Raw genomic sequence first — 19,136 nt, 5'->3', positions numbered from 1 at the left:
TCTTCTACGACAAATTTATTTTCATAATATAACCCATGATTTCACGAGGGTTGGTCATTAGTTTTTGTAGCTGAATTACAACAATGGTTTTTCATGCCATAGGTTATGGTTAGAGTCCTTATTAAAATTATTGTGGAAATGATGGTAATTTTCTTATTATCTTTGTTTTTGATTTTTGGCTTTGTTGCTTTTGCTTCTAAGCCTTCACCTGTGTACGGGGGTTTAAATACTACTAGCTTGCACATTCGACTCATACTGAGGTTTGTAGTCAATCCCCTAAAACTCCCATATCTTTCCTTATGAAATGTCAAACTGTAGCTCCACCATCTTTTCTTTGTTGCATTCGTGATGTTGACTTATTGAATTTAAGTGAAAGATTCCATGTTGATCTCTATTTATTTCACCATTCACCCAAATGGTAGGATTTGAGATCTCTGGCCCTAAATTCCTCTTCCACCAACCGTAAGCTTTACCCTTCCTTAGACTCACACAGCTGGAAGGAAGTCGTCACTTTAGCTATGAGAATTTAAGTCACACACTGGTTTAGCTCTAGGACTGGGATCTATTAATCTTCAGCTGTCTTTTTTGTACTCCAACAAGAATCCCTGCTTTGGGGCTAAATGCTTCCTGGGGCCTTTGTCATAAGACTGTTTCTAGACCTGGCCCCTTCCTGCCAGAGGGGAACTGGAAAGACACCTAGGTAGTCTCATTCTCCTGGGCTGACTTCTTCCTACTTGAAGGGGACCCTTTGTACAGGGAGGGGGAAAGAAGACATTCCTTCCTACTTTCTTCATCTATTTCCTGTTCTTCCCTGCCCAGCCTGGAGGGATAGGAGACTAACACTATTCAATTAGCTCCTCCCATTGGTCTCCAGGCTAACACTCAAGAGACACCACCCTAAGATCAAACCCCTTGAGATAATAACTCTCCAGAACTCATTCAGCAATCATTAATAGTTTTATACTTTCCTTTTTAGGCCTTTGACCTCTTATCTTTTTGCCTGTCCCTTCCTGCCGAGTCTCAGTCCAATTAATAAACTTGCATCAGACATACATACCCTATCCATCCCAGTGATCTTGAATCCTGGGCTGTCATGACACAAATCCTATTCTCCTTCCCTTACTCCCTTACTCCCATTCCCCTCAATTCAACCTGCCCCAGCTCTCTTCAATGTGGTATTCTGGAGCTGCCCACCCCTTCCACTGTACTCTAGAATACTGCTTGGTAGGTAACAAACCTACTTTCATATTAAATGTTTTCCTTTCCCACTCCTTTTATCTTTTGGCTCTCACCGAAACCTTGCTCTAGGAAAGTGGTAGTAAATGTTTAACAACCAACTTCCTACCCCATTCAGTCTCCCAAAGTGCCCATCCCATATTTCTAAATCGAATCTGCATTATTATGATTTTCTCCAGCATTCTAAACAATTAACAAAACAATGAGCCAAGCCCAGATTTGTAGCATTTGCAGATTTCTGAGGTATAAATGCTTACGATGAAATTTTAACAATTGCTCTTGCAGGACAGTTTGAGCTGGTTTTAGCATACCCCTCCTTCCCTAGCTTTCTCCTGGTGAAGTAATCTCTCTGGCCACTTTTTCCAGCACTGGAGGCACTCTGGCTCATTCTCAGACTCACTGACTGTGGAATTATGTGTTGGAATTATCTTTGTTCCCCCTTACCTTCCAAGTATCCTCCATTACTCAGTAAGCTGTGTTCACTCTAACTATATCTATCACCAACCCTCCTATGTCCTCATGTGGACTCTCTGTGCTGGACCCATGTTAGAACAGTCCTAGCTCATATTGGTCTGATCAGCCACAGTTGGACACAGTGTTCCTTGGCCCCAACATAGGGATATCATTTTAGTATTCTTCAAAAACAAAAGATAACAACCATAACCATCTATCATTCAATCAAAATTTTGGTGGCCATTGGTCTATTGACCTCCAAGAGACTCATTTCTTTCTATGATGAGGTCAGTTCCTGGCTCATGGTCTTTCCTCTCCAATTCTTTTTCTTTTTTGCTGAGGCAATTGGGGTTAAGTGACTTGCTCAGGGTCACACAGATAGAAAATGTTAAGTCTCTTAGGTCACATTTGAACTCAGGTCCTCCTGACTTCAGGGCTGGTGCTCTATCCACTGCGCCACCTAGCTGCCTCCTTTCCTCCAGTTCTTGACATAATACTTCAGTTTCCATATTGATGGTTTCTCAAATGGCTTGCTTACGTCTTATTTTTTTTAACATACTTTCTATGACCTATATTTCCAACCCAACTCAGCTACACAGAGGGATGGACCTATATATTCTTTTTCCATTTTAATAGCATTTTGCTTTTCTAATTACATGTAAAGATAGTTTTCAACATTCATTTTTGTAAGCTTTTGAGTTCCAAATTTTTTTCTCTCTCCCTCCCTCACCTTTCTTCTCCCCCAAACAGCAAACAATCTGATACAAGTTATACACGTACAATCATTTTTTTCTTTTTTTAAATAATAGTTCCCAACATTCATTCTTGAAAAACATTTCATTTCAAATTTTTCTCTCTGTCTTTCCCCCACTCCCCTCCCCTAGATAGCAAGTAATCCAACATGTTAAACATGTGCAGTTCTTCTATACATATTTCCATATTTATGCTGCATAAGAAAAGTCAGATCAAAAGGGGGAAAAATGAGAGAAAATAAAATGCAAACAACAAAAAGAGTGAAAATAGTATGTTATGGTCACACTCAATTCCCTCAGTCCTCTTGTTGCAAATGGCTCTCTCTCCATTACAGGTCTATTGGAATTGGCCTGAATCATTTCATTGTTGAAAAGAGCCATGCCCATCAAAGTTGATCATTACATAATCTTGTTGCTATGATGTACAATCATTTTAAACCTTTCCATATTTGTTGTGTTGGGAAAGAAAAATCAGGACAAAGGGGGAAAATCATTAGAAAACAAACAAAATAAAAACGTGAAAATAGGATGCTTTTATTTATATCCATAGTTCTTTCTCTGGACGTGGATGACATTTTCCATCCCAAGTCCAATGGAATTGTCTTGGATCATTGTGTTGCTGAGAAGTCCATCATAGTTGATCACCATACGCTGTTAAACTTACTGTGTACAATATGCTAGTTCTGCTCACTTCATTCAGTATCAGTTATGTAAGTTTTTCCAGGCTTTTCTGAAATCAGCCTACTCATCATTTCTTATAGAACAATAATATTGAATTATATCCGTATACCAAAATTTATTCAGCCATTCCCCAATTGATGGGCATCCATTTAATTTTCATTTTCTTAGAAGGGCATACTTTTGACCCTGCCCTCACCCATAATTTAAAAAAATTCCTCCATCTGTTCACAATCTGTTGTCCTTCCACCTTTCCCTTATAACCCCAAACTCTGTTGTTTTCACTCTGACCTCCTATCCCTCACTTCCTGATTTTCTGACTCTCACTCTTGCAGTTGCCACCACTAATAAAAGAAGTGCTATAAATATTTTTGTATTTATAGGTTCTTTTTTGTTTTTTTCTCTTTGGCATATAGATCTAGTTGTTGTGTTGCTTGATTGAGGCTAACAATCTCTTAATCACCAAATCTAATTGTTTTCATTTTTCTTGAACTCTCTCCAGCCTTTGACATTGTCATTCATTCTCTTCCTCTAGATACTTTCTTGTCCCTTAAGTTTTCATAACTGTTCTTTTCATTCTCTTCCTACCTATGTGATCACTCCTTTAGTCTCCTTTGTTAAATCATATGCTGGTCACGCCCTGCTAATGGTGGGTGTGACATAGGATTCAGTAGGTGGGAGGAAGGGTCAGTAGGTGATCTAATCAGTTCCCAGGGATTCAATTGTTATCTCTTTGCAGATGATTCTTAAATCTATTTATCCAGTCCTAAACTCCCTCTAATCCCAAAACTCTCTTAAACTCAAAATCTCTATCTTGGATTTATGGAACTGAATGTTTTATAGACATCTTAAACTCAACACATTCACAGCCAAATTCAGCTCTTCTGGAATTTCCCATAGCTACCACATTACAATTGAGGAAACCACCCTCCTCCAGTGTCTCAAGCTTGCAATCTAGATGTCATCTTCAGATCCTATTCTCTCACCCTTTATATTCAACTTATTGTCAAGACTAGTCAATTTTATGTTCATCTTCTCCCCTCTGACACAAGCCTAATTGCACAGCTGGACTATTGCAATAGTCTGTTGGTGGGTGTGCTTACCTCAAGTCTTCCCACTCCAATCCATTCTCCACACAGCTGCCAAAGTGATATTAAAACACAGAATTGACTAAGTCATTCCCCCAATTCAATAAATTAACGTGGCTCTCATTTCCAAGATCAAACACAGAATTCTTTATGGGTGTTCAGAGTCCTTCATCATCTAGTTTTCCCGGTTTTCCTATACCTTCCTGCTACATACTGTTCTATCTAATAACACCTCCTTATTATTCCATGAACTAGACACTTCATTTCTTGGCTACAGGCATTTTATCTAGCTGTTCCACAAGCTCTATCTTTCCATCTCTGCCTCCTGGCTTCCTCCAAGTGCCAACTAAAATTCTGTTTTCTACAGGAAGCCTTTCCCAATCTTTCTTAAAGCTCGTGACTCTTCTGTTAATCTCCATATTTAGCCATGTATATTATTTGTCTATTGTTCTTACACGTTGTCTCCTCCATTAGACTATCAACTCCTTGAGGATAGGGGTTATCTTCTTGGTTTTGTCTGTATCATCAGAGCTTAGCACATGGTTAATATTGTATTATGTTTCAGTCATGTCCAATTCTTCACGGCCTTATTTGAGATTTTCTTGGCAAAGATATTGGGGTGGTTCACCAATTCTTTTTCCAATTCTGTCTCCAGTTGAGACAGCCTAGTGTTCTATTCCCCTTGACCCTAACTACTTTAGTGCACAAAGTAGGTACTTAACAAATATTTATTGACTAATTGACTGAGAAATATTTCTGGGAGAAGAAACACATTTACTAAGATCGACTTTATTGGAATATTTATTTTTGGATTTGATTGGAAAAGTGGTATAATCACTTTCCTCTATTTAATAGTAGTAATTACTACTTAATAGTAGTACCTATCTACTTAATATAAGTAATAATAATTACTAGTATTTATTAAAGTTTTTAAAGTGCTTTACAAATATCAAATTCATTTGATCCTTACAACAACCCCGGAAAGTGGTGCTATTGATTATTGTCCCACATTCTCAAAGAATACTTTATTTGGAGTCAAGGCACAATGTATTTGACTGTGGCTGATCAGACCAATACAAGCTCTACTACAGGTTTGGGATAAGTACAGTTATCCCTTCCAGTTTGCAGTGGTTTGGGGCACGGCAGCCCTTGATCTTGAAAATCCATTTAAAATTCTTGGGCCTTTCTTTTGTACCAGAGAAGAAATCTGAATTTTATGGTATGAAAAGATAAAATATGCTGATATTATACAATACTATCCATATATTTATGCATTTCTGATTTTCTAATCTTTTCCTGTATCATCTTCTGGCCTTCATGAGTTGTCTGTGGCTTCCACAAAACTCCACTCCCCCGATACCTATTTAATTTCTTATGCCAATTCTAGATATATGGAAACCTTGAGGAGTAAAGTTGTAGTGTGAAAGGAAAAGCATACTTCACATGAACATTTGGAATGGAGATGTTTATTCCTATTTTACAAATGATGAAACTAAGGCAACATTGATTTGCCCAGGATCATTTGGCTATATCAGTATTCTATCCATTGTTATGGCCACCCTCCCCACCATCACCCCCAACATTCTTTACCTCCAATCTTCAAGCTAAATAAGACTATTTATTAATAGGTACTTAACTAGAGCTTGTTGAATGGAATTCCCCTCACTCATTTCTTTTACAAATTGTAAAAATACACATTTAGACACCAATACAGTTTAGATCCAAACTACCACTGCAAGAAGCACTGGCTTTTCTCCATTTTTTTTTTCCCCTCAATAGTATTTTTTTTCCTAAATACATGTAATGACAATTTTCAATACTCATTTTTGCAAGATTCCAGGATCTGGCCAAGTCTGACCTTTGTCAAATGCCCCAAATCATTTCTCCTACCTCTCTACCCTTTTATATCCTGTTCCCTCCATCTACAATGCAGCATCCTCATCTTTTATTCCTTAGATCTCTAGCTTCCCTCATTCAAGGGTCAGTTTCAAATACTTCCTATGCGATGCTTTTCCTGATCTTCTTAGCTGGTATTTCTTCCTCTGTCTCCAATTTGCTTTCTTTTTAGTTATTTGTTGGTATGTTGTAATTTTCGGTAAAACTTAAGATCCTCCAAGATCCATTTTTGAACACTTGGTCATTTTTGTCTCTGTATCTCTGATACCTTATGCATTTAATAAATGATTTTTGAACTGAATCAATGGTACTTTTTGGTCATCTCTTAGACAGTGATGCAGCAGGTGGAACACTGAATTGAAGTCAGAAAGGCCCAAGTTCAAATTTGGTCTTAAACATTTATTAGGCTGGTCCTGGATAAGGCACATTTCTCTCAGCTTCAGTTTCTTTATCTGCAAAAACGAGGTTGATGATATCATTTATCTCACAGGGTTGTGTGGGTATCAAATGGAATAATATTTGTATAAAGTACTCTTTTGACCTTAAAATTCCATATAAATGCTAACTATTATTTTTGTTGTTATTATTACTCTTATTATTCTCTCTTCTAAGTTTAAAGATTCCTTGACCTATAAAGAAGTTAGCTTGTCAGGTTCTTTAAAGAGAAAATTTAGTACAAGTTGCCAGAATTCATATTTAATTTTAAAAATCTTTTTTATTGAATTATCAGCATACAGAAAAGAGTTGGTGTAAATCACAGAGCAATTAGAATTACAAGGCTTTCTAGGCAGAGCAAAAGAAAGCATTGATAGCTTAGTGGGTAAACATCATATAAAATACATATTTTTATATAACTGGAAAAAAACAAACAGGCTCTTGGGGGAAAAGTTTCTCTCATCAGTTACATTATCTTGTTTAATGTAGGAGTCTTGGAGAGTAAGGAAATATATTGTATCTTCTTCCCACTTATCTATCCTAATGGCAACCAATGCCAAAATGGATAAACCCAAATGGCCTCAGCACATGATCTAAAATCCATTAATAAGGAGGGAATGGATTTCAGAGGAACAGGAGAGTTGGTAAACAATTTAACTCGGTGTGCAGCTGGCTTTTCTCCTCAGGTTTTTAAATAAAAAAAGAAATTCACCTATCTAGGCTTTTTTTTTTCCCCTAGAGACTTTGTGGAAATACTTTATTTCTTAATTAAATAAAATTTTATTTCATAAAAATGTATTTAATATTTCTGATTTTCTATATTTATTTGTGAGGTGAACGTATGAACATACGTTAACACTGGATTAATTTTTTGTGAACATACCATGCAGAATTGAGAATAAACTGAGGTTTCCATTATTACACTTTTATTATCTATTTCTTTCAATCATTCAATTAATTTTCCTTTAAGAATTTGGATGCCATAACATATAGACATATATTTAATACTGATATCAATTCATTATCTATGCTACCTTTTAGCAAAATGTAATCTCCCTGTTTCTCTTTTTAAATTACATTTATTTTTGTTGTTATGACAAAATCCTATATAAATGTCAGCTATTCCTATTATAGAGCTATCCCCTGCTAATCTTAGTTCCCTTCTTCCAACTTTGTGGCTTTTTTCTTAGATAATGGGATTAACCTTTTTAGGGAGTTTTATTTCTAGGATCCTCTGAGCTAAAATGACCTTGGAGTTCATTGAGTGTAGCTCCCTCATTTTACAGGTAAGGAAAACTAAGTTTTGAGACCGACTTGCTAAAGATTCTGAGGCTAGTAAGAGTGAAGTTCAGACAGAATCAAGTTGCCTTCTCTCTATGCCATGTTTCTTGGCACACACATGTTAAAAAGAAACAACATGATCTAGGCACTGGTCCTACATTATAACCTTTATTGCTATTCAGTTGTATTAGATTCTGTGACTCTATTTGGGTTTGTTTGTTTGTTTTGGGCAGAGAGGCTGACAAAGATACTGGATTAGTTTGTCATTTCCTTCTTCAGCTCATTTTAAAAATGGTAAAAATGAGGCAAACAGCATGAAGTCATTTATCTAGGATCCCATAACAAATAATAATGTGAGGCTAAATTTGAACTCATGAAGACTGACTCCAGGACCAGTCTAGCTCCTCCTATCTATAAGATAAATGTCTACAGGATAAACAGAAAGTTCTGTTTTGCTTTTTATACCTTTTCCCTACCTTACCCCAATCTATCTTTCCAGCCTTATTGTTTCTCCTCCTGCTACCCACTCTGTTACCCAAACTGTCTTTCTCTCTTTCCAGGTGTTCACATACTTGGTGCCTTTCTACTGACCTACCTATGCATGGAATGCTCTTCTTCCTCATCTCCAACTCATACAATCCCTCACTTCCCTTAAAATGAACCTCAAGCATCATCTATGTGCAGCTTTTCCTGATCCGATCTTCCTACCTCACAGTGCTTTTCCTCCCAAATTACCTGTATAGGATGTCCAAAAGTTTCAACTCAGTTTTAAAGCTTTAAAAAAGCTCATATTTACAGATAGATGTATACACATATATTACATATACATGAGATGAAGAAAAACGTGCTAAAGTTAGTGTTCCAAAAGTTTCAGTGCATTTAAACTTTTAAAGTTTAAACTGTCTATATTATAAATATATAATTATTATTATAGCTTTTTATTTACAAGATATATGCATGGGTAATTTTTCAGCATTGACAATTGCAAAACCTTTTGTTCCAATTTTCCCCTCCTTCCTCCCATCCCTTCCCCCAGATGGCAGGTTGACCAATACATGTTAAATATGTTAAAGTATATGTTAAGTCTATATTATATTTATGTAATATATGTATACTTATGTTTATATGTATATATATATCTAAACCTATTAGCTATCTAAATATCTATGTTTTTCCTTGTTTTCTCCTATAAAATCTAAAGTTTTTTTAGAGTAGGTATAGATTCATTATTTTTATTCTTTATTTCTAGCGTCTAGTGCCATATCTGACATATAGTGGGGACTTAATAAATGTTTGTTGATTAATGGGGATTTAATATTCTGGGCATTATTTTAAGTGCTTATTAAACTTCTGCTTCCATTTCCTCTTTCACAGAGTTTCAAGTCTTCAGTCTGGGGCAAGTTAAGGGCCAGTTAACTGGCAAGTTAAATGGGCAAGTTAAAAGTACAAAAATGTTATTGGTGAGTAAGTGTAAAACAAAGTAGTGGTTGATAAAAATACTAAAATGGCACTATCTTTTGTCTTCAAGCAGGAAGACACACATTGCACAGCCCCACCAGTAAAATATCTTCTAGGTGCAGTTGGCAAGAACAGTATTGCCTTATGTTGGCAAAGATTTTGCATTTTGTTTTTAAATAAGAGCTTTTTATTTTCAATATACATACAAAAATAGTTTTCAATATTCACCCTTGTAAAACCTTGCGTTCCAAAATTCTCTCCCTTCCTTCACCCCCCTCTTAGACAGCAAATAATCCAATCAATATATGTTAAACATGTAATTATTCTATTTCCACATTTATCACGTTGCATAAGAAAAATCAAAAAAGAAAAAAAATGAGAAAGAAAACAAAAAGCAAACAAACATCAAAAAAGGTGTAAATACTATGTTGTGATCCACAATCAGTCCGCACAGGCCTCTCTCTGGATGGCTCTCTCCATCTCAAATCTATTGAAATTGGCTTAATCACCTCATTATTGAAGAGAGTAAAGTCCATCAGAAATGTATCACGTGATCTTATTGTTGCTGTGTACAAAGTTCTCTTGGTTCTACTCACTTCACTTAACATCAGTTCATGTAAGTCTCTTCATGCCTTTCTGAAATCATCTTGCTGATTGGTTCTTATAAAATAATATTCTATAACATTCATATACCATAACTTATTCAACCATTCCCCAACTGATGGGTATCCACTCAGTTTCTAGTTCCTTATGACTACAAAAAGAATTGTTACATTTTTGCACATGTGGGTCCTTTTCCCTTTTTTATGATCTCTTTGGGATTGCATTTTGTTTTAAAATAAAAGTTCTTTCCTTTTGTTAAAAAAAGGAGATAAAACAGAATTACTAAGAAAACTTGCCTTGTTTCTGACATAGGTCCAAATGGAATATCTAGAACAAAGTTTGAGGAGGAGGTTGAACACCTGGAAGAGGGCTGGACCTTTCAGTTCAAAATTTGGAATATTATATTCACAGTTGACTATAAATTACCAGATATCAAGCTCCTTCCAGATCTAGAAGCTGGCTTGGGATTTATTACTTCAAGTGACATTAAAAATCATCTAGATCAGTGATTCCCAATTTATGGATGACAGCTAGCAAAAGTTATTTCAAGGCATAGGGGAATCTATATGCCTTTTGATTTTTATTTAACTCCAGTCTCTCCACTTCTACTCGACTCTTAATTTCTTTCTAGACCATGTCCCAGTAATCTCCTTAGCTTGGAAAATGTCTAGCCACCATGATCAAAAGCATCCTTGTTACTGTGGAAGATAGGTGTATTCTGCTTTGATCTCACCCTGAGAGATTACCTTCCTCTTTTCTTCTGATTTAAGGAAGAATTTAGGCCAGCCATACTGTTCTCTTCATTTCTGAGCTGACTCTTGAACCTCTTCACTTCTTTGTACACTGTTCCTTTTCTTTCCCCCATCTAACAGCTTTTAGCTTTCTTGTAGGTGAGGTCTTCCTTCTGTTAGAATGTAAGCTGCTAAGGGAACAAGGACTTTCTTTTTTTGCTTCTATTTATTTTTACTGTGTTTCCAGAGCCCTAGCTCTCAGTCTTTTCCCATTTGTATTCCCAATTGTCATCAAAGTGACCGGTGCATAATAAATGCTTAATAAACACTTGTTGGCTTGACTCCAATTAATCCACTTGGCCAATTTGTCTAACAAACATCATCATTTGGATTTTTAAATTTCACTCCAACTAATAATATGCAGCTTTTTGGAGGTATGTAGACGATGTTGCAAAGCTTTTTAATACATTTATTTTACTAATAACATTAAAGTTGTTATGAATGCTTAAAAAGTTTTTGTCATTTTCTTGATAATCTGCCATTAATACTACCACAATCACTAGTGGTCTGGAAATGTTTTTAAACTTAAAAGGGGTCATCATAGGCAGAAAGGTTGAAGACCATGGATCTAGTCCAGTTTCTCTCATATTAGAGAGGAACAAACCGAAGTCCAGGTACCACCAAGACTTAGGTCACACACTAGTAACAAGCCCCAAGAAGATGCAGGAAAAGTGGGGATGAGGATGGGAGAAAGGGGCGAAGAGGAGCTGGGAAGTAGTAAACTTTGACCATTTAAACCTCTTCTCAGGGATGCAGAGAAGGGAATTCCTGTTTCAGAAAGGGGATGGTTTCTGAGGACCATGTGGGATTCACCTAATGCGGAATCTACGATTCTTTAAAAGGTGGTCAAAACAAATTTCCTCCAAAGCTCAAGATACCCGAGTTTCTTACATGGGTAGAAGGGGATCCCTGGCTCAGAGCTCTCCCAGTGTGTTGGGATTTTTTTTCTTAAATTCTAGTTTCTAGCAGATAATACGGGGCGGGGGGAGAGGGGGAGGGAAAAGATACGGAGGGCTCCGGGACCATGAGATTCTCTCCTACACCCGGCCGGCTCCCCCCTACTGCCTCTCATTAGCATATGACCTACCGCTCGGAGTCCGGTTGCGGGCTGCCCCGGCTCTCCTAGGTGCAAGTAGCAGACAACTGGTGAAAGATCGGAAGTTCACTTGGCCCAGAGATGGGAAGTCGCTGCTCTGAGGGCTGCAAAGGGGAGTGATTAAGTTGCTCCGGGTGGGTAAACAGCCCCAAGTCCAGTCTCGGAACTCCAGCACAGGGGAGGAGAGAGAGCTCCAGGCTGGGCGAGGCCAGGCCATCCCGACGGGCTCATTGGCTCCACCCGGCGCAGGTGTGCGTGCGGACCAATCAGCAGCTCCGGGGGGCGGGTCCCTCGGGACTCACCTGGCTGGCCGCTGGCTTGCTGCCGCAGTATTAGAACCCTTGGGAGTGACTGGGAACCTTTGATTCGGACACCTGCACCGCTCGGGCCGCAGCCCCGTTACAGCCCCAGCTGCGGCCGCACCCCCGAAGCACCATGGGCACTAATCGGAACTGGTCTCTCAGCCTTGTCTCTCTTCTCCTGCTGCTGCAGGTAAAGCCCCGGAGCGAGCGGGGAATGGGCACTTCCCTGGCGGATAAAGGAGAGGTGTAGGGAGAAACTGAGCCTTCCCCTGGAGAGAACTTGGATTATCCCCAGCCTCTCTCTCCCACCCCGCGCCCCTTACCCCTCCTGGAGCCCAAGCCCATTTCTTTCTCTGATCTTTCCCTTCACCTCCCCTTCGTTCCCACGGGTCACCGAGTTAACTCCGGCACCCAGGACCTCTCGGGAACTGAAGTTTGGCTTTCGAGGGGTATAGCCGGCTCTCATTCCGCCCTCGAGTTCGCGCCGTGCCCCCCGAAGGGGCAAGGAGGGAAATTCGGCTTTGGGGTGTTAGCGCCGATCCGGAACCTCCCTCAGTCCTCGTTCTCCTCCTTTTTCTGGTGGTGGGGGTCGGGAGGAAGCAGTATCCAAAGTTTTAGGAGAGCAATCTGAGCTGACCCTGAGGTCACACTGTAAGTAGGGGTGGAGTGAGTCTGGACTGGGAGATGAGCCTGGGGACAGCCAGTGTGTGTGGGGGAGGGGAAATCTCTAGCGTATTCCAGGTTGTTGGGGTCTGTGACTGGAGGGGGCATTTCTGGGGGGTGAGATGGGGGCAGGTTGGGAATCTTCTACATGAGAGTTAGGGATCCTGTGGATGTTTGGTGGGGGTTGATGGAGGACGGTGATGGAGTCGGTGACCCAGGGGTCCTGGCCGGATGAGTTCAGGTTGCGGAGGGGGAGAGTCACGCCGCTTTGGTTTGGGAAGGATGGCGGGTCTAGGTTGGACCGAATGGTCCGCCTCTCTCCTCTGCAAAACTCTTTGAGTCCCCTGGAAGCTGCGGCCGGTGCGGTTTTCGGGTGGGGAGGGAGGGTAGGACCCAGGACCAGGCCGTCTTCACCCCCACCCCCTTTGGGGCGAGGCTGGCAGGTTTCGGTGCGGGGGAGGAAGGTAATTCCCTCCAGCTCCCAATCACCCCAAACCCCCCTTCTCCCCTCTCAGGTGTCGTTATGGCGTTGCGAGGACGCTGGGCTTTGCCGTTCGGGCTTCGCCTCCGAAAGTTATACCTTCGAGGTGTCCCGGGCATACCTGGAGCGAGGCCGAATCCTGGGCCAAGGTAAGAGGCCCGTGGGGAGGCGGGGCGGCTGCTGTTCCGGTGCCCAGCCCGGGGGAGTGGGTGGAGAATCGTAGACCTAGAAAGTGATCTGCTAGTGAATTGGGGGACGGGAGCGGGGGCAGGGAAAGGACTGGCCCCCTCCTGTTTTGCATAGGATTAGATGAAATTAACCTTTATGCTAGTTCCCTGGGGTTCAAATTAACTCGTGTGTAAAAGAATCCCTTTTCTCTTTGGAAATTATCCCCGCTCCAATACATCAATTGAACTTGGCAAGATTTCTACATTTTTTGTTCCATTATCTTGTTTAGAACCTAAATCTAAGTCTTACATTATTTTAGAGCTTCTTCCCTTCCCCCATCTTTGCAAATTATTGTGGGTTTTTTTTTTCTATTTAGGGATAAAAAGGGAACTGATAATATTCCTATAGGTAGTAGATTAAAAAATAAAAACACCTGATGACTGACTCAGAGGAAAAGTATGTGAGTGAAGGTCATTTCTTGGGTTTATCACAGTGCTATCAGAATAATGTTTGAGTTTCTCCTCTTGTTGGTCAACTGAGGGGGAAGTTTGGAATATTATTCATTGGCTAAATGATTGAAATATGGTTTCTTCCAGTTTCAATGTGACAGTTGACAACACCGTGAGAGCTGATGTTTCACTTTAGTTTTCTCCAGTGTTTGCCTTTAAAAAGGGGGGGGGGGGGATCTGATTGTGTTGAAACTCCACACACCCCCTCTCTGAGCAATTTTACTGTAACTTCGTTTTAGACAGTTGCCTGGAGGCTGACCCTTGGTCACACTGAGAGTGCTAAAATCTACCCTAAAGCACTAGATTTGAAGTCCATAATTTGAACTCATAATCTACCTCAAACACCCGTTCTTTGTCCTTGCTTTTAGTGTGCAATCAAATTGGGAAGGCCAAATGTGAATTATTATGAAACAAATACAATTTAATAATTCAATTTGGTGATACAGCAGGAATTCCGAGGAAAAGAGTTCCTACACTAAATTGCATGAACACAGGGACCTTAACTCTTAGGAAATATGTATGTGAGTCTATTATAGTATATATAAAATATTGGCTGCACTTGGGATTTCATCAGTAAAGTAGATCAGTAGCTGATCTACTTGAACTCTTAAGGCCCAGGTCACTTTCCACTGTTAGCTTTCTTTCCATTTCATATGGTTGCATAAATATTGGAAATTGAAAGGCTAGGAGGATAGTTGAAGAAAGGCTTTACACAACTAATTCTGTAGCCCTTAGGAAAATTTGAAGAATTGAAGTATTTCTCTTAGTAAAGTGTGTGTGTATATATATATATATTAGGGAGTGTAATAAGTATTTGCCAGCGGCCTGGACTAGTCAAAGATTGAATTGTTGGAGGTAAAACAAGTCAGATTCTGAAGGACATGAAAGATTTCAGTGAGGGAAATGGAAACAATGTAACATAATAAAGAATGAAAGGGAATATTCCTTGTTCATGTTTGGGCCAGAAAAATCTAAATTGGTATTTTTATACCAATTTAATTGCTAACTGCTTACTTTATGAAATTAGACAAAATAATTCATTTGAAGAAGCAAACTATAGAATATTGAGGGAAAAAATAGACACAAAGGGAAATTGTACCCCCTTATCCCCCAACTCTTTGCAGCCTCCTTACATTTTTGCTGAAGATGTTTCTTTGCTATTTAGAAATACAACAGAGCATTATCATTCCTGTTGATAGTGAAGACTTAAGGCCCTTCCTTTATGGATTTAAATCTGGAAATGACTTAACTTCTTTTGGAGATACAAATATAAGCGAATCTGGACAGTCCCCTCTAAGAGCTTACATTACATTCCAATGGGGCAAGATCACACATAAAGAAAAGCCATAACATAGGAAAGTTGCAATTTGTGAAATGATTGGGCTTAACGTCTTTCCCCCCTCACTATTTTTAATCTTTCCTGAATTTCTTTATTATTCCTGCATGTCTTATAGAAAAAATTCTTTTTGGGGGGTTAGGAGGCAGCTTTGAATTTTTGTTGCCTTGTTTTCCTGCTGAGAAGTTACTGATATCCCATACATCTTCCATCACTTCTATCACCATTTTTCTCAATTTCAAAAGATCAGTGAAAGATGATAGAATCAATGTCTTAATCCTATTTAAAATGATCTAAGAAAGTAAATCCTGTATCCTATTTTTGTATCCTGCAACTCCCCGCATGGGATCAGCTATAGAAACTTTCTTTGTCTTAGCCTTTTGATTTTTCTGCCTGTCCCTTAAAGCCCATCTCAGAGGCTTCCTTTTTCAGGAAACTGTCTTGGATTATCCCCTACCATTTTCCATTACCTTTCCCTTCCTAGTTTTCAGAACATTTTGCATGTCTCCTCCCTAATGTTCTTATATCTCCCAAATTGTAAACTTATGCAAAGGATAGCAATGTCTCCCAGATACCTTTTTCTTTGGTAAAGGAATTAGGCTTAGTTCTTTCAATCAGAAAACTAATGGGCAATGATAAAGAGCAACTTAAATTATTGATAGTTTTTAATCACCTAAAGAGAAAATTGTTGCTTGTCCTCTTTTCCATTTTAAAATCCAAATTTACTCCTTGCCCATCACAACGTTGTGACAATCAAACATTTCTTCACACTCAGGGCTTAGCATATAACATTCTAAATGCTTCATAAATACTTGTTGCTTTATTGACTATTTGTTAACAGATGAGTCTTTATGTGTCGCCAGACTCTATGACAGAATGAGCTGCTCCTAAGAAATCTAGACTTTAGGAGTCTCCAGAACATAGATTAGGAAACTATTTAGGGTGGGGAATGGCTACTGAAATCATACTAAATCGGGACAGCAAGCATCCTCTGTGAATCACTATCACACACAAGCAATCCCTGCCCCTGAGGGTCTTACATTCTATTGTGTACTTTTAAGCAGAGACAGTATATTTTAAGAAGCAAATTTTGGCTTGAAGTAAGGAAAAAATTAATGGGATTCCCTCTCTTTGGAGACATTCAAACAAAAGGCTAGACTATCACTTGTTGGCTATGTTGTTGTTTAGCTGTAGTATGGCTTGGATTTGATGGCCCTAGGGTCTTTTCCAACTCTGAAATTCTGTGGTTCTGTAATTTTTCAAGTGGAAGCTCTGACAACTGGGGAGTGGGGTGGGGAGAGAGGATGATCAAAGACTTTGTGTAGAAGGAAGTTATAGATCCTGAGAGATATGGATTAGGAAGGAGTGTACCATTAGCATGAGAGATGGAATGTTGCATTGGATGGAATGAAAAGTAATTAAATCAAGCAGAGTATGTACTGGAAAGGTAGGGGTGAGCATTAAAATGGGGGAGGGGGCTTTAAATGCCAAGCTGTTTGTATTTTGTTCTAGATAGGGGCATTTTTGAGTTGAGTAACATGGTCAACTCTGGGTCTTCTAGTTTGGCAGTTAAGTAGACAGTGAATTGAAGAGAGGTGCCAATGTCAATTATAGTTTAGATCACAGCTTCCTGAACTATTTCTACTTTGCCTGAGAAATGTTCATATGACCCTCAAATATATAGGTATATAAAGTAGCTACATGCATCAAACATTTGCTGATTATACATCATAATTTTGTGACCCTCACATTCAATTACAAGGCTCATGTGGGGCTCATGACAGTTTTGGTCTAGTCATAAGGGCCTGAATTAGGGCGAGATTGCGTAAGTAGAGGTAGGATGAGGAGATTTTGTAGGGTTGGGATTCATAAGAATTGGTAGCCACTTGAGTCATTTTTTTCATTCTCTAGAATCCCCAGGCAGGGACTCCTTTGGACTCCATTTCTTTGCTATATTTCTCTCCTTGAGTAGTTGAATATCAAACAAGCTAGGCGAGTTCCCTGATTGGACTCCTCATGTGTGTTAAGCAAACATCCTTCTGCAAACACTACCATAGACCAGAATGCCTTTCATTAGAAAATTAAATATGATCTGTTTTTTTCTCCCCAACTATTTTGTACAGCCTGTTGGAGGTAGACTTTTATTTTTAAGTTCATGTTTTAGATTAAGTTATTAGATTAGATTATTATGAAGCCTAGTGGGAGGGAGGGAGAGGAACAGGCAACTACTTTCTATCTTTCTAGTTGGTCTCTCAATTTCTGGAGACATTGCACAACAAAGATCTTACTAGCATCTCATTTCATCTATAAGAATTAACAAACTACTATGTGCCAGGCACTGCTAAGCACTATGGATACAAGGAAAAGCAAGAGATATTCCCTACCCTTGGGGGAGTTTACAATCTAATGAAGGCAACAATACACAAACATCTGTGTTCATAGAAGCGATATATAGGGTAAATTGAAAATGATCAGTGGAGAGAAGTCACTAGAATCAAGAGAAATTGGGAAAGGATTCCTGTTCTTGAGATTTAGGATCTTGAGATTGGAGGATGCCAGGGAAGCTGGTAGGTTTTCTCACCCATGCTGGAAGTGTGGGGCTACTGATGGGTCTGAATCCACTGCTAACCAGCGTGAAAGCTTTACCCTGATCTCTTACTATTGGGTATTTTCCCTTTAGGAAATCAGGTATTCCACACTCCTGCTAGGAAGAGGAAAGAGAAAACTGTGGGATTTCGTGGGAACATCCAATCAATTAATCTTGCTATAGCCCAGAACTCCCAAGCTCACTTAGTTCACCAGCTTCCTTCAGTAGCAAGGATTGCAGGCATATCCTGTGCCCACTTTGGAGGCTTTTTAACTAGTTATTTCTGAATATTTCTGGATGTGCTTGAATATTCAATTAAAAAAAATAATTAAATAAAACTAAGTAATATAGTTACTGTACCTGATAACATACACAACATTCTCCAAACATAGTTCTCTTACCCCATTTCAACTGAAAGGAGGAAAGAGTTTCTCTTTTTTCCCCCAGGGTCAGAATTGGTCATTATAGGCACTTACACTTAATTTTTCTCTACCTTTTTGTAGTTCTTGGCTCCAATTATTCTAATCAGTTCATACAAGTCTTCCATGTTTCTCTGGAATTTCCCTTTAGAGTTTGCTGTGGGGTGGTGATATTCCATCCCAGTTACATGCTAGTATGTGCAACCCATGTTAATGGGCACTCATTTGGTTTCCAGTGTTTTAATGCCACAAAGAGCATTGCTCTAAGTACATGGAGTCTTACTGTCTTTACCCTCCTTAAGTACTCTGGGTAAAAGGATGTGAACTCTTGGCTTTTTGGGAATACCATTCTAAATTCTCATACCCATACTTAAACTCCTTTCCTGAGTTAATTTTCATCTGAGGGAGGGAGAAAATTTGGAATTCAAAAATTTAAAAAAATTGTTCATTGTCTTTACATATAAATGGGAAAAAAATCAAAATATTCTTTAAAAAAAAGAAAAACTGGTAAAGTTTCAAACTGCTCAATGTCTCAGGACATAGTCAGATAATTGGCTAATGTGGCAAGCAATAATTAGCACAACTCGTAAAATGCTAAAGTACGTCTTCAATTTTGAATGCATTTAAGTTTAGGGTAGACTTTGGAGTGGGAACTTGCAACACTCTTCCTCTTCCACTACTCCCACCTCTGGAAAATTGATCCATAAAGGCATCGTCATTGAAACTAACCTTTTATTTTATGGCATGCATACCTAGACATAGGATCAGAAGGAACTTTTCCATCATTTAATCTAATCCCTTCCTCTTGTGGATAAAGAAAATGAAGATCTAGAGGAAAAGGGACTTGTCTACAAGTAGGGGTTCCTTAAATCCACTACCCTGAGGAATTTGCCTCCCTTCAGGG

General features: G+C 39.1%; 1 protein-coding gene and 1 long non-coding RNA gene across 2 annotated transcripts in view; one reads left to right on the top strand and one right to left on the bottom strand.

The window, feature by feature from the left end:
* LOC116421302 overlaps positions 1 to 11,907 on the bottom strand; it is a 58,999-nt gene extending 47,092 nt beyond the window's left edge. The window contains exon 1 of the long non-coding RNA XR_004231615.1: positions 11,759 to 11,907. This is a non-coding gene — a long non-coding RNA (uncharacterized LOC116421302). The remainder of the gene's footprint in view (positions 1 to 11,758) is intronic.
* Positions 11,908 to 12,018: 111 nt separating this feature from the next.
* The window catches only part of CDH1 (cadherin 1), a 64,427-nt gene continuing 57,309 nt past the window's right edge, over positions 12,019 to 19,136 (top strand). Inside the window, exons 1-2 of the mRNA XM_031950094.1 lie at positions 12,019 to 12,259; positions 13,248 to 13,362. Coding sequence (XP_031805954.1) covers positions 12,203 to 12,259; positions 13,248 to 13,362 — 172 coding nt within the window. The 5' untranslated portion in view covers positions 12,019 to 12,202. The remainder of the gene's footprint in view (positions 12,260 to 13,247; positions 13,363 to 19,136) is intronic.

The sequence above is a fragment of the Sarcophilus harrisii genome, chromosome 2, assembly GCF_902635505.1.
Source record: "Sarcophilus harrisii chromosome 2, mSarHar1.11, whole genome shotgun sequence".
Classification (NCBI taxonomy): Eukaryota; Metazoa; Chordata; class Mammalia; order Dasyuromorphia; family Dasyuridae; genus Sarcophilus; species Sarcophilus harrisii.
Note: the sequence above shows the minus strand (reverse complement) of the source record. Positions and strands in the feature narration are given on the sequence as shown.